We start from the raw sequence: 15337 nt of genomic DNA, 5'->3' as shown, positions 1-15337 counted from the left end.
GAACTTACAAACAAAAGGCTTCTCGCCAGTGTGAGTCCTCCTGGGGCTCGATGAAGTACTGTTCTGACTGAATTTGCGCTTTCTTAACTTACATGAGAAAGTGTTAGCGTAAGTGTGCGCCCTAATGTGGGTAACTAAGGAACTTTTCCGTTGAAATATCTTTTGGCAAACGTCACAGATATACTGTATCTGGTCAGTATAGTTTCCTAACTGTGTACCGGATATATCCTGGGAATTGTGTTTGTTTCGCCTCGTTGTTCGAATATTGATAATATCACTTATTTTTGTGAAGGTTTCCTTTGGTTTTAGTTCGGAGTCCTGAGGTTTCGTTGAATATTCAAAAGTGTTTGTATTATTTTCGAAAGACAATATACCCAACTCGTCGTCTGTATCAGTTGGATGTTCTTCGTTTCCGTGATTGGTCGCGAGAACTGAAGGAGCGACTGAAACAGAACAACATCGGATATTCGTTTCATCTCAAATCAAACCATAAAGTAAAGTAAAGTAAAGTAAAATATTCTTTATTGTACACCAAAAAGACATAGTAATATATAAATAACATTATAGATTTATCACACTAATATTATAAAGGAGAAAGTTTGTATGTGTGTGTGTGTGTGTGTGTGTGTGTGTGTTTGTTACTCCTTCACGCAAAAACTACTGGACGGATTGGGCTGAAATTTAGAATGGAGATAGATTATACCCTGGATTAGCACATAGGCTACTTTTTATCCCGGAAAATCAAAGAGTTCCCACGGGAATTTTAAAAAACCTACATCCACGCGAACGAAGTCGCGGGTATCAGCTAGTGTACACAATATGTACAAAAGGCGGCCTTATCGCTAAAATAGCGATCTCTTCCAGGCAACCTTAGGTTGAGGAAGTAGTTGGTACTGTGCAGAGACGGTGTAGCACGTGTCACAAGGGTGACAGAAGGGCAACCTCACTTCATCATCATCATCATCAACCGATACACGTCCACGGCTGGACATAGGTCTCTCGTAGGGACTCCCACACGCCACGGTCTTGCGCCGCCTGAATCCAGCGGCTCCCTGCGACTCGTCTGATGTCGTCCGTCCACTAGTGGGGGGTCTTCCAACGCGGCGTCTTCTGGTGCGAGGTTACCATTCCAACACCTTGGGATCCCAATATCTATCGAGTTTACAAACTATGTGCCCTGCCTATTGCCACTACAGCTTCGCAACTCGTTGAACTATGTCGCTACTCTTGTTCCTCTACGGATCTACTCATTTCTGATTTGATCACGTAGAGAAACTCCAAGCATAGCTCTCTCCATCGCGTCGCGTGCGACTAACTAAAGTACGCGCGACAAATCGAAACGAAAAGTTTTTGGGCGTTTTTGCATGGAATGACAGTTTCTTGTTTTTAGGTGATTGTGGATCCTCACCGCTAGATCCAACGCCAAAAGCTGGGCTTACTTTGATCCAGCATAAATCCAGCTGGATTGAAAATGCCGCTGGATTGCAAACCCTAGTCCCAACTTAAGAGTTAAAACGCGTGTAAAGTTAGTTATCTTACCCAAAGCTTGATCGCAGTCTGCCGACGACTCTCGCTTGCAAATAATGTGCCTGAAAGGATATAATGTTATAATTATGTTACACTTGCAAATCAGCAAATTAAATAGCCGAATATTAGAGACCAAGTTAATTGTGGAATTGTGTATTAATAGTAATTAGCAATAATAAATAATTAATCAATTACTAAAATTGATACATAATTTAAATTCTAGATAGGTTGGATTGGACTGAAACGAATAGTGAATAATAGATTAGTCAGTCTTTACGCCGAAGCTTTTTGGTGCAACACTTCTACCAAAGGAAATATCTTGTTCACAACTGAACCAATGGAATAAAACTACAAATAATACATTTTGCATTACTCGTTACATATGGTACGTACGCGGTGGGAGCCTGTGTTTGTCACATATGGTACGTACGCGGTGGGAGCCTGTATTTGTCACATACGGTACGTACGCAGTGGGAGCCTGTGTTTGTCACATATGGTACGTACGCGGTGGGAGCCTGTGTTTGTCACATATGGTACGTACGCGGTGGGAGCCTGTGTTTGTCACATATGGTACGTACGCGGTGGGAGCCTGTGTTTGTCACATATGGTACGTATGCGGTGGGAGCCTGTGTTTGTCACATATGGTACGTACGCGGTGGGAGCCTGTGTTTGTCACATATGGTACGTACGCGGTGGGAGCCTGTGTTTGTCACATATGGTACGTACGCGGTGGGAGCCTGTGTTTCGGCCATGGCAGGCTCGTCTTCATCATCTTCACGGTCTTCAACTTCCCGTTTCACTGCAACTGCTTCATCAGTTGCGGCAGTCGCAGTCGCGTCTAGTTCTGTCTGTCCGTCCGCGTCGGAGTGTGCTATGTACACATCGCAGTAGTCAGGCTCTGACACTGCCGAGACAATGTCAGACTGTAGTTGGTACTTTACACGGCTTATCAATTTGACATGTCGTATGGTTATCTGAAACAAGTTCATGCCTTTAGGCAAATTTGAGCAGCTTAAGGTGGCGGCAGACCTTAAATGTCATCATAGCCTACATTTGTAACCAGTGTGTAAGTCACATCAGCTTATCATGTCACGCAGACTGACTAGACGAATGCTCACATTGAAAAATGTTACACTACGCTCAAATGACATAGGTGGCACCCTTACATTCTGTTACATATAACAATTCAATTCAATTTTATTTTATCGCGCAGTGCACATAACAATAAATTGCATCAAACATTCCTCACCACTTCATGTCTGTCAAGTAGTTCTATCATCAGGGAGCGCGCTCTCAAGCTCTTGTCTCTGAATGTGCTAAAGTTCACCAGTCTCTGGGCACATTGCACACAAAGCGTTGGTTTGAGCTTTCCTTGACCACACAACTGCAACAAACACAATTCATTAATATACAGTTCCATCTTAGACCGGCCGTGCACTGGTCTACTGCTCGAGCAGTTGACACTGCTCTTAGACTGCACATTGACTTATGAATAATATAAAATACAACTTACAGGATGTCCCACTAAATGTTCATATGCTTCTTCCAGCTTGTATCTACTCATCAGAAACAGCTTGCTGCGAGTGTCCAGGCATATCATGCAGACCTGTGCAAAATGTTGTAAGTAATAAATATGATCATTTCCTACCTTCCAACTTCCATAATGAACTTAAAGCTTGATATGTGAACCATATGTACAAAAATTAGCCTTTGAAAGGAACTATTAAGTATATACTGATACGTGTATGTATCGAAGCTTAAAATGTAAGCTTATGTAGCATTATGAAGGAGTTACCAGCACTGGTGAGGGGACAGCACCAGTACGAATCCGCCTTGAGCCACTTTCTGTTTCATAAATGTCATCGTTTAGAAAATGCTGCGAGCAGACCACAGCACGCTCTGGCAGGAGAGTGTCTTGTTTGCCGAGGGCTCTGAGCCAAGCAGCTCGGAGATGCACTTCGCTGGGGAACCTGGAAATTACACTCTGGACTATAGCTCGGAGCTTCCGTAACGTGTGACTCATAATTAAACAAAATGCAAATAGCTCTGCCTAGAGGGGAGCTCTACAGTTGGATACAGACTCGCTCGGTTTGTGAACGCGCACTTGTGAGCCGTGCTCCGATCAGCCTGGGTTGGCGGGAAGCAGGGCAATAAGGTGGCTCAGGTCAGTTACCTCCCTGCAGACAAAGTAGGGCTGCAAGCGTCTAGGTTATAGTACATACAAAGTTTAAATAAAACACTCACTCGTGAAATGTAATCTCCTCGGATTCGGAGACGACCTCCGCAGTGGTTTTGCAGAAGGGCACACAGCAACGCATTTCTAAGATTTTGAAAATTTTAATTTTCCTTATAATTCAATTCAATTCCTTATAATTACAAAGCTTCTATTTAGTAGATGACAAATCAATGTCACCACCACAGATCAATAGCAAAGAGCTGTGCTTAAAAATCACAAAACAGCTGCTGTCAAACGTAAAATGACAACGGGTAACACTAGAAATGTGTTGAACATTGTGATCTTTGAATCCACGATAAATCTTTGATTAGGTATCCTAACCTCATCTAAGTGATTAATGCACAAAGGCAACCGGTTTTATACTAAGAACCAGTGCGTGCCAGACCTTCGTTATTGTATAAAAGCTGAAAGTTTCTCTGCGTATTGTCCCCAACACAGGGAGGAACGATCAGCGACTACATGGAGTTCGGGTCATGGTGACTTTGGAAGATAACAGGTATTAAAGGTGTAAAAGTTCTATCGTCTAACCATATTTCATTTAATGTTTTCTGCGAAATAATACATATAAGAAATCACGTCATGCATTGCCAGACAGAACCGAAGCGAAAATTGTATGTCTATGGTTAGAACCGTTGCAAACCCGCATCCAGTAACCTTAAACTTTTAAACTCAGCTTTTAGAAAATAACGAAGGTCTGGTACGAGCTGGCTCTGTCTCTACTTACTTAAAAGTACATAATACTTAAAAAAAAACCAGCCAAGTGCGAGTCAGACTTGCACACCGAGCGTTCCATACGCGAGTATATTTTGCACGATAAATCAAATACTATTATGCATTAAAATAAATAAAAATCTGTTTAAGAATGTACAAGTAAAGCCCTTTCATATGGTATCCCACTCAGTATAGCTATCTCACTTTGAAAATTAAAACACAAATTCACGTTTTTTCGGATTTTTTCCGTTACTATTGTGCTGTAAGACTATACCTACTAGCCTTTCATGATTCTAGGTCAACGGACAGGACCCTATAGGTTTTCTTAATAGACACGACAGACGGGCAGACAGACAGACACAATAAAGTGATCCTATAAAGGTTCCGTTTTTTCGTTTGAGGTAGATACGGAACCCTAAGAAGTAAAGTATCAAATACCTTCTATATTTATATGCAAGGGACACACGAATGATACCTATATTTTTTTGCCCCGATTATATTGAATAATTATTGTAATCCTTATACTATTTGTAGTTTAGTTTCTATTATATAACAGCCGAATCATCCTGCTGGTCAGTACGCACCTTTAAAATGCATCTTTAGCAAATAAAAGGCGAGTTTTATCAATAAAAAGCAGAATAAAGTAAAAACTTATCATAATTTATTGGTCAGTAGGTACATAGTATAACAATTCATACAGTTTCCATCATAAAAAAGTTTAAATTAGTTTAAAATCTAAATACAATAATTTCAAGTACAGACAGGTCGGGCTTGCGTGACCCGAGAAATATACCTACAGCGGCGCGCCCCTTGGACGGCACTAGCGTAACATGCGCTGCACATAGCTCACTATGACAACTGTCACTATACACTAGCTGTCGCATCCGACTGAACTTAAAATCCCTGTTTTGCCATCACTGTATTTTAACAAATAATCATACATAAAAATGGATAACAATAAAAACTAATCATAGTTTATTAGTTATTACATAATATGGGTAACAATTCATCCATCAATAGTACTTTATACGTAATAATTTCGTAGGTAAACGATTTCTTCTTTTAAATTCTGAATGCGATATGAAACCAGTTACGTATATCTACTACGTGGGGCAATTCGCCGACGCAGCACGACCTTGTAACACCAGCGCATAGCATCACCATCAATTCCGCTCGCGTCTGCACGTGATCCCAATGTAACCAACATCTCAGTGTAGTGGAGAGGAAGTACATATGAAAACTAAAGATTTATTTAATAATTTAGTAGGTATAACTCATTAATTTAGTAGGTGAACAATACTGTCACCTTAAGTACAAGCTAGGTTAAGAATAAAATGAGTAAGTAAATAGCCTTTGTTTCCCTCAGTCCACCCTGCAAGCTGCCGCTTACGTAACTCGCTACGACTCATGTGCGATTCTTATTTGTTTACACTAAGGCTGAAATCTATAAAGCGCACTTTGACTTTGCTCTGACTAAAGCTTGAGTTAAAACGAGACAGATTTATGTGAGCGATATAGCTCTGTCTCGTTTTAACTCTGTCTTAAGTCTAAGCAAAGGCAGAGCGCGCTCTATAGATCTCACCTTAACTCACGGTGCGGCTCCGGCTTCATGTACAGGACGCCTCAGAGCGAACTAGCAGTTCCGCGACAGCTGTCCTTGCTTAGCTTACAAGCAAGAGCCGAGGAGCTTACCCAGTGTGAGTCTTCATGTGACTCACTAAACTACTGTTAACTGCACATTTATAATCGCACAACCTACAAACAAAATGCTTTTCGCCAGTGTGAGTCCTCATGTGTTTCACTAAACTACCATTTTCTGTGCATTTGTATTTACAGAACTTACAAGCGAATGGCTTTTCGCCAGTGTGAGTCCTCATGTGTTTCACTAAATTACTGTTTTGTGTACATTTATAATCGCACAACTTACAAACAAAAGGCTTTTCGCCAGTGTGAGTTCTCATGTGTTTCACTAAACTACTACTTTCTGTGCATTTGTATTTACAGAACTTACAAGCGAATGGCTTTTCGCCAGTGTGAGTCTTCATGTGTTTCACTAAATTACTGTTAATTGCATATTTATAATCGCACAACTTACAAACAAAAGGCTTTTCGCCAGTGTGAGTCCTCACGTGTTTCACTAAACTACCATTTTCTGTGCATTTGTATTTACAGAACTTACAAGCGAATGGCTTTTCGCCAGTGTGAGTCCTCATGTGTTTCACTAAATTACTGTTAACTGCACATTTATAATCGCACAACTTACAAACAAAAGGCTTTTTGCCAGTGTGAGTCCTCATGTGTTTCACTAAACTATCATTTTCTGTGCATTTGTATTTACAGAACTTACAAGCGAATGGCTTTTCGCCAGTGTGAGTCCTCATGTGCGTCACTAAATGAGCTTTTTGTGAACTTTTATAATCGCACAACTTACAAACAAAAGGCCTTTCGCCAGTGTGAGTCCTCATGTGTTTCACTAAATTACTGTTAACTGCACATTTATAATCGCACAACTTACAAACAAAAGGCTTTTCGCCAGTGTGAGTTCTCATGTGTTTCACTAAACTACTGTTAATTGTACATTTATAATCGCACAACTCACAAACAAAAGGCTTTTCGCCAGTGTGAGTCCTCATGTGGTTCACTAAACTACCACTTTCTGTGCATTTGTATTTACAGAACTTACAAACAAATGGTTTTTCGTCAGTGTGAGTCCTCATGTGATTCACTAAGTCACTATTTCTTGAACTTTTATAATCGCACAACTTACAAACAAAAGGTTTTTCGCCATTGTGAGTTCTCATGTGACTCACTAAACTACTTTTTTGTGTACATTTATAATCGCACAACTCACACACAAAAGGCTTTTCGCCAGTGTGAGTCCTCATGTGCGTCACTAAACTACCATTTTCGGTGCATTTGTATTTACACAACTTACAAGCGAATGGCTTTTCACCAGTGTGAGTCCTCATGTGTTTCACTAATCTACCACTTTCTGTGCATTTGTATTTACAGAACTTACAAACAAAAGGCTTCTCGCCAGTGTGAGTCCTCCTGGGGCTCGATGAAGTACTGTTCTGACTGAATTTGCGCTTTCTTAACTTACATGAGAAAGTGTTAGCGTAAGTGTGCGCCCTAATGTGGGTAACTAAGGAACTTTTCCGTTGAAATATCTTTTGGCAAACGTCACAGATATACTTTATCTGGTCAGTATAGTTTCCTAACTGTGTACCGGATATATCCTGGGAATTGTGTTTGTTTCGCCTCGTTGTTCGAATATTGATAATATCACTTATTTTTGTGAAGGTTTCCTTTGGTTTTAGTTCGGAGTCCTGAGGTTTCGTTGAATATTCAAAAGTGTTTGTATTATTTTCGAAAGACAATATACCCAACTCGTCGTCTGTATTAGTTGGATGTTCTTCGTTTCCGTGATTGGTCGCGAGAACCGAAGGAGCGACTGAAACAGAACAACGTCGGATATTCGTTTCATCTCAAATCAAACCTTAAAGTAAAGTAAAGTAAAGTAAAATATTCTTTATTGTACACCAAAAAGACATAGTAATATATAAATAACATTATAGATTTATCACACTAATATTATAAAGGAGAAAGTTTGTATGTGTGTGTGTGTGTGTGTGTGTGTGTGTGTGTGTGTGTGTGTGTGTGTGTGTGTGTGTGTGTGTGTGTGTGTGTGTGTGTGTGTGTGTGTGTGTGTGTGTGTGTGTGTGTGTGTGTGTGTGTGTGTGTGTGTGTGTGTGTGTGTGTGTGTGTGTGTGTGTGTGTGTGTGTGTGTGTGTGTGTGTGTGTGTGTGTGTGTGTGTGTGTGTGTGTGTGTGTGTGTGTGTGTGTGTGTGTGTGTGTGTGTGTGTGTGTGTGTGTGTGTGTGTGTGTGTGTGTGTGTGTGTGTGTGTGTGTGTGTGTGTGTGTGTGTGTGTGTGTGTGTGTGTGTGTGTGTGTGTGTGTGTGTGTGTGTGTGTGTGTGTGTGTGTGTGTGTGTGTGTGTGTGTGTGTGTGTGTGTGTGTGTGTGTGTGTGTGTGTGTGTGTGTGTGTGTGTGTGTGTGTGTGTGTGTGTGTGTGTGTGTGTGTGTGTGTGTGTGTGTGTGTGTGTGTGTGTGTGTGTGTGTGTGTGTGTGTGTGTGTGTGTGTGTGTGTGTGTGTGTGTGTGTGTGTGTGTGTGTGTGTGTGTGTGTGTGTGTGTGTGTGTGTGTGTGTGTGTGTGTGTGTGTGTGTGTGTGTGTGTGTGTGTGTGTGTGTGTGTGTGTGTATGTTTGTTACTCCTTCACGCAAAAACTACTGGACGGATTGGGCTGAAATTTAGAATGGAGATAGATTATACCCTGGATTAGCACATAGGCTACTTTTTATCCCGGAAAATCAAAGAGTTCCCACGGGAATTTTAAAAAACCTACATCCACGCGAACGAAGTCGCGGGTATCAGCTAGTGTACAATATGTACAAAAGGCGGCCTTATCGCTAAAATAGCGATCTCTTCCAGGCAACCTTAGGTTGAGGAAGTAGTTGGTACTGTGCAGAGACGGTGTAGCACGTGTCACAAGGGTGACAGAAGGGCAACCTCACTTCATCATCATCATCATCAACCGATACACGTCCACGGCTGGACATAGGTCTCTCGTAGGGACTCCCACACGCCACGGTCTTGCGCCGCCTGAATCCAGCGGCTCCCTGCGACTCGTCTGGTGTCGTCCGTCCACTAGTGGGGGGTCTTCCAACGCGGCGTCTTCTGGTGCGAGGTCACCATTCCAGCACCTTGGGACCCCAATATCTATCGAGTTTTCAAACTATGTGCCCTGCCTATTGCCACTTCAGCTGCGCAACTCGTTGAGCTATGTCGCTACTCTTGTTCCTCTACGGATCTACTCATTTCTGATTTGATCACGTAGAGAAACTCCAAGCATAGCTCTCTCTATCGCGTCGCGTTCGACTAACTAAAGTCCACGCGACAGAACGAAACGAAAAGTTTTGTGGCGTTTTCGCACGGAACAAAAGTTTCTTGTTTTTAGCTGATTGTGGATCCGCACCGCTGGATCCCACACCAGAAGCTGGATTTACTTTAATCCAGCATAAATCCAGCTGGATTGAAAATGCCGCTGGATTGCAAACCCTAGTCCCAACTTAAGAGTTAAAACACGTGTAAAGTTAGTTATCTTACCCAAAGCTTGATCGCAGTCTGCCGACGACTCTAGCTTGCAAATAATGTGCCTGAAAGGATATAATGTTATAATTATGTTACACTTGCAAATCAGCAAATTAAATAGCCGAATATTAGAGACCAAATTAATTGTGGAATTGTATATTAATAGTAATTAGCAATAATAAATAATTAATCAAATACTCAAATTGATACATAATTTAAATTCTAGATAGGTTGGATTGGACTGAAACAAATAGTCAATAATAGATTAGTCAGCCTGTACGCCGAAGGTTTTTGGTACGTGGTTTGGTGGTGGTTTACGTACGCGGTGGGAGCCTGTGTTTGTCACATATGGTACGTACGCGGTGGGAGCCTGTGTTTGTCACATATGGTACGTACGCGGTGGGAGCCTGTGTTTGTCACATATGGTACGTACGCGGTGGGAGCCTGTGTTTGTCACATATGGTACGTACGCGGTGGGAGCCTGTGTTTGTCACATATGGTACGTACGCGGTGGGAGCCTGTGTTTGTCACATATGGTACGTACGCGGTGGGAGCCTGTGTTTGTCACATATGGTACGTACGCGGTGGGAGCCTGTGTTTGTCACATATGGTACGTACGCGGTGGGAGCCTGTGTTTGTCACATATGGTACGTACGCGGTGGGAGCCTGTGTTTGTCACATATGTGTAAGGTTATTTTTAAAAAGTTGATTTGAGTTGTCAAAAATAATATAAAATTATTAATTTAGCTGATGAAGGTAGTTTGGTAAAATCGATATTTGGCTCATTCGATGTCATACAATCTGTTACTAGGAGGCCAACAAGATTGAACTTGCATAAATACGGGTGTTTTGAAGGTTTTAGTTCAGTCTCCTTCTGAGATTCGGAGCGATATCGCATATTTTCGGTATTTGGGTTGTGAACTGGAGAATTAGATGTTGTGATAGCAATCACGCTCTAATTAAATTATTTATTTTGGCATTAGTTTGTTTAGATTAAAACTCTCGGATAACCTTGCACATTAAACTTGTGTTTTTTTGTGTTGGTTTCGGAGAGGACATTCCAATAATTCGATAAAAATATTTAAATAATACCTGCTTTTCTGAGTGACGCCAATAATTCAGAAGTGGGATGTGTCTCACGTTGTCTTAATTTCGCTTTGGTATCTTTTTGTAAACAACCCACATTTGATTAAAATTTTTATTGAGTTTGATTTGGTGATTAAAATTTTTAGTTTTTTTTTAATAATTTAGTCTTTTGTGAATTGGAAAGTAATTTGCAATGAGTGGTTCAGATTTTGTATACATCGAATGAGAAGTTAGTCGTTTGGATTTATTGTTGACTTGATATTAAAACTGAGAGTTCGGCAGTTCAGGGGTAGGTTTTAATGATTTGACGGAGGGCAGGATAGCCCATGATTTGGATTTGACTTAGGGCAAGGAAGCCCGCGACTGACATGACAAGATTATTTAGAAACACGAGGGCGTGTTAAATTCAGGACGGCCGAACTGTAAGGTTATTTTTAAAAAGTTGATTTGAGTTGTCAAAAATAATATAAAATTATTAATTTAGCTGATGAAGGTAGTTTGGTAAAATCGATATTTGGCTCATTCGATGTCATACAATCTGTTACTAGGAGGCCAACAAGATTGAACTTGCATAAATACGGGTGTTTTGAAGGTTTTAGTTCAGTCTCCTTCTGAGATTCGGAGCGATATCGCATATTTTCGGTATTTGGGTTGTGAACTGGAGAATTAGATGTTGTGATAGCAATCACGCTCTAATTAAATTATTTATTTTGGCATTAGTTTGTTTAGATTAAAACTCTCGGATGACCTTGCACATTAAACTTGTGTTTTTTTGTGTTGGTTTCGGAGAGGACATTCCAATAATTCGATAAAAATATTTAAATAATACCTGCTTTTCTGAGTGACGCCAATAATTCAGAAGTGGGATGTGTCTCACGTTGTCTTAATTTCGCTTTGGTATCTTTTTGTAAACAACCCACATTTGATTAAAATTTTTATTGAGTTTGATTTGGTGATTAAAATTTTTAGTTTTTTTTTAATAATTTAGTCTTTTGTGAATTGGAAAGTAATTTGCAATGAGTGGTTCAGATTTTGTATACATCGAATGAGAAGTTAGTCGTTTGGATTTATTGTTGACTTGATATTAAAACTGAGAGTTCGGCAGTTCAGGGGTAGGTTTTAATGATTTGACGGAGGGCAGGATAGCCCATGATTTGGATTTGACTTAGGGCAAGGAAGCCCGCGACTGACATGACAAGATTATTTAGAAACACGAGGGCGTGTTAAATTCAGGACGGCCGAACTGTAAGGTTATTTTTAAAAAGTTGATTTGAGTTGTCAAAAATAATATAAAATTATTAATTTAGCTGATGAAGGTAGTTTGGTAAAATCGATATTTGGCTCATTCGATGTCATACAATCTGTTACTAGGAGGCCAACAAGATTGAACTTGCATAAATACGGGTGTTTTGAAGGTTTTAGTTCAGTCTCCTTCTGAGATTCGGAGCGATATCGCATATTTTCGGTATTTGGGTTGTGAACTGGAGAATTAGATGTTGTGATAGCAATCACGCTCTAATTAAATTATTTATTTTGGCATTAGTTTGTTTAGACTAAAACTCTCGGATGACCTTGCACATAAAACTTGTGTTTTTTTGTGTTGGTTTCGAAGAGGACATTCCAATAATTAGATAAAAATATTTAAATAATACCTGCTTTTCTGAGTGACGCCAATATATGGTACGTACGCGGTGGGAGCCTGTGTTTGTCACATATGGTACGTACGCGGTGGGAGCCTGTGTTTGTCACATATGGTACGTACGCGGTGGGAGCCTGTGTTTCGGCCGCGGCTGGCTCGTCTTCATCATCTTCACGGTCTTCAACTTCCCGTTTCACTGCAACTGCTTCATCAGTTGCGGCAGTCGCAGTCGCGTCTAGTTCTGTCCGTCCGTCCGCGTCGGAGTGTGCTATGTACACATCGCAGTAGTCCGGCTCTGACACTGCCGAGACAATGTCAGACTGTAGTTGGTACTTTACACGGCTTATCAATTTGACGTGTCGTATTGTTATCTGAAACAAGTTCATGCCTTTAGACAAATATGAGCACCTAAAGGTGTTAGCAGATCTGAAATATCCTCGTAGCGTAACATTTGTAACGAGTGTGTCCATCCCATCAGCTAAACATATCACGCAGACTGACTTGATGAATGCTCACAATGTATCATGTTACACTTTGCTTAAACGACACAGTTGGCACCTAACATTCTGTTCCATATAACAATAAAGTGCATCAAACATTCCTCACCACTTCATGTCTGGCAAGTAGCTCCATCATCAGGGAGCGCGCTCTCAAGCTCTTGTCTCTGAATGTGCTAAAGTTCACCAGTCTCTGGGCACATTGCACACAAAGCGTTGGTTTGAGCTTTCCTTGACCACACAACTGCAACAAACACTACTTATTCAAATACAGCTTTATCTTAGAGCGGCAGTGCACTGGTCTACTGCTCGAGCAGTTGACACTGCTCTTAGACTGCACACTGACTTATGATGTATGAATATGAATAATATAAAATACAACTTACAGGATGTCCCACTAAATGTTCATATGCTTCTTCCAGCTTGTATTTACTCATCAGAAACAGCTTGCTGCGAGTGTCCAGGCATATCATGCAGACCTGTGCAAAATGGTGTCAGTAATAAGTATGATCATTTCCACCTTCCAACTTCCATAATGAACTTAAAGTTTGAAATGTGAACTGTATGTTCAAAAATTAGCCTTTGAAAGGAACTATTAAGTATATACTGATACGTGTATGTATCGAAGCTTAAAATGTAAGCTATGAGCATTATGAAGGAGTTACCAGCACTGGTGAGGGGACAGCACCAGTACGAATCCGCCTTGAGCCACTTTCTGTTTCATAAATGTCATTGTTTAGAAAATGCTGCGAGCAGACCACATCACGCTCTGGCAGGAGAGTGTCTTGTTTGCCGAGGGCTCTGAGCCAAGCAGCTCGGAGATGCACTTCGCTGGGGAACCTGGAAATTACACTCTGGACTATAGCTCGGAGCTTCCGTAACGTGTGACTCATAATTAAACAAAATGCAAATAGCTCTGCCTGGAGGGGAGCTCTACAGTTGGATACAGACTCGCTCGGTTTGTGAACGCGCACTTGTGAGCCGTGCTCCGATCAGCCTGGGTTGGCGGGAAGCAGGGCAATAAGGTGGCTCAGGTCAGTTACCTCCCTGCAGACAAAGTAGGGCTGCAAGCGTCTAGGTTATAGTACATACAAAGTTTAAATGAAACACTCACTCGTGAAATGTAATCTCCTCGGATTCGGAGACGACCTCCGCAGTGGTTTTGCAGAAGGGCACACAGCAACGCATTTCTAAGATTTTGAAAATTTTAATTTTCCTTACAAAGCTTCTATTTAGTAGATAAGAAATCAAGGTCACCACAGATCAATAGCAAAGAGCTGTGCTTAAAAATCACAAAACAGCTGCTGTCAAACGTAAAATGACAACGGGTAACACTAGAAATGTGTTGAACATTGTGATCTTTGAATCCACGAAAAATCTTTGATTAGGTATCCTAACCTAATCTAAGTGATTAATGCACAAAGGCAACCGGTTTTATACTAAGAACCAGCGCGTGCCAGACCTTCGTTATTGTATAAAAGCTGAAAGTTTCTCTGCGTATTGTCCCCAACACAGGGAGGAACGATCAGCGACTATATGGAGTTTGGATCATGGTGGCTTTGGGAGATGACAGGTAATAGAGGTGAAAAAATTCTTTCGCCAAGTATATATTTTTTTGTTTTCTTCGAAATAATAGGTATATATTAGAAATCACGTCATGCATTGCCAGACACTTAGGATCGTGGCAACCCGCTGCCAATAACCGTTAAACTTTTAAACTCAGCTTTTAGAAAATAACAAAGGTCTAGTGACGAGCTGGCTCTCTCTCTATTTACTTATAAGTACATTTTATATACTTAAAAAACCGGCCAAGTGCAAGTCAGACTTGCGCATGGAGGGTTCCGTACCTACGCGAGTATTTTTTCCAACATTTTGCACGATAAATCAAAAACTATTATTCATAAAAATAAATAAAAATCTGTTTAAAAAAAGCCTTTTCATATGATACCCCGCTTGGTATGGTTATCTTAATGTGAAAATTGAAACACAAATTCACGGTTTTCGGATTTTTTCCGTTACTTGTGCATAGTACTATTATATTATTCTGTGCTTGTGCTATTAGACCTACCAATTTACCAAATATCATGATTATAAGTCAACGGGAAACACCCTAGAGGTTTTCCTGACAGACGGACAGTAGAACAGACAGATACACAATAAAGTGATCCTATAAAGGTTCAGTTTTTTCCTTTGAGGTATAGACCCTAAAAAGTAAAGTATCAAAAACCTTCTATATTTATTTGCAAGGGGACACACGAATAACATTTTTTTTGCCCCAATTATATTGAATAAATATTAATGTAATTATTATACTACATATTTGTAGTTTAGTTTCTATTATATAACAGCCGAATCATCCTGCTGGTCAGTATGCACCTTTAGAATGCATCTTTAGCAAATTAAAGGCGAGTTTTATCAATAATATACAGTAAAAACTTATCATAATTTATTGGTCAGTAGGTACATAATATAACAATTCATACAATTT

At 40.5% G+C, this 15337-nt stretch overlaps 1 protein-coding gene and 1 long non-coding RNA gene across 2 annotated transcripts in view; both read right to left on the bottom strand.

The window, feature by feature from the left end:
* Nucleotides 1-5113: 5113 nt before the first annotated feature.
* Nucleotides 5114-7232, bottom strand: LOC123879445. The gene is made up of 2 exons (XR_006798999.1): nt 7154-7232; nt 5114-6229 (listed from the first exon to the last, which is right to left on the bottom strand). It is a non-coding gene; the product is annotated as an uncharacterized LOC123879445 (long non-coding RNA).
* Nucleotides 7233-9849: 2617 nt separating this feature from the next.
* Nucleotides 9850-15337, bottom strand: part of LOC123879306 (zinc finger protein Xfin-like) — a 29482-nt gene continuing 23994 nt past the window's right edge. The window contains exons 12-15 of the mRNA XM_045926949.1: nt 13515-13564; nt 12959-13093; nt 12476-12723; nt 9850-9868 (exon numbers count right to left, since the gene is read on the bottom strand). Of these exons, the coding sequence (XP_045782905.1) occupies nt 9850-9868; nt 12476-12723; nt 12959-13093; nt 13515-13564 (452 nt within the window). The remainder of the gene's footprint in view (nt 9869-12475; nt 12724-12958; nt 13094-13514; nt 13565-15337) is intronic.

This window comes from Maniola jurtina, chromosome 28 (genome assembly GCF_905333055.1).
Source record: "Maniola jurtina chromosome 28, ilManJurt1.1, whole genome shotgun sequence".
NCBI lineage: Eukaryota > Metazoa > Arthropoda > Insecta > Lepidoptera > Nymphalidae > Maniola > Maniola jurtina.
The sequence above is the reverse complement of the archived record's forward strand: the minus strand, read 5'-3'. Positions and strand labels throughout refer to the sequence as shown.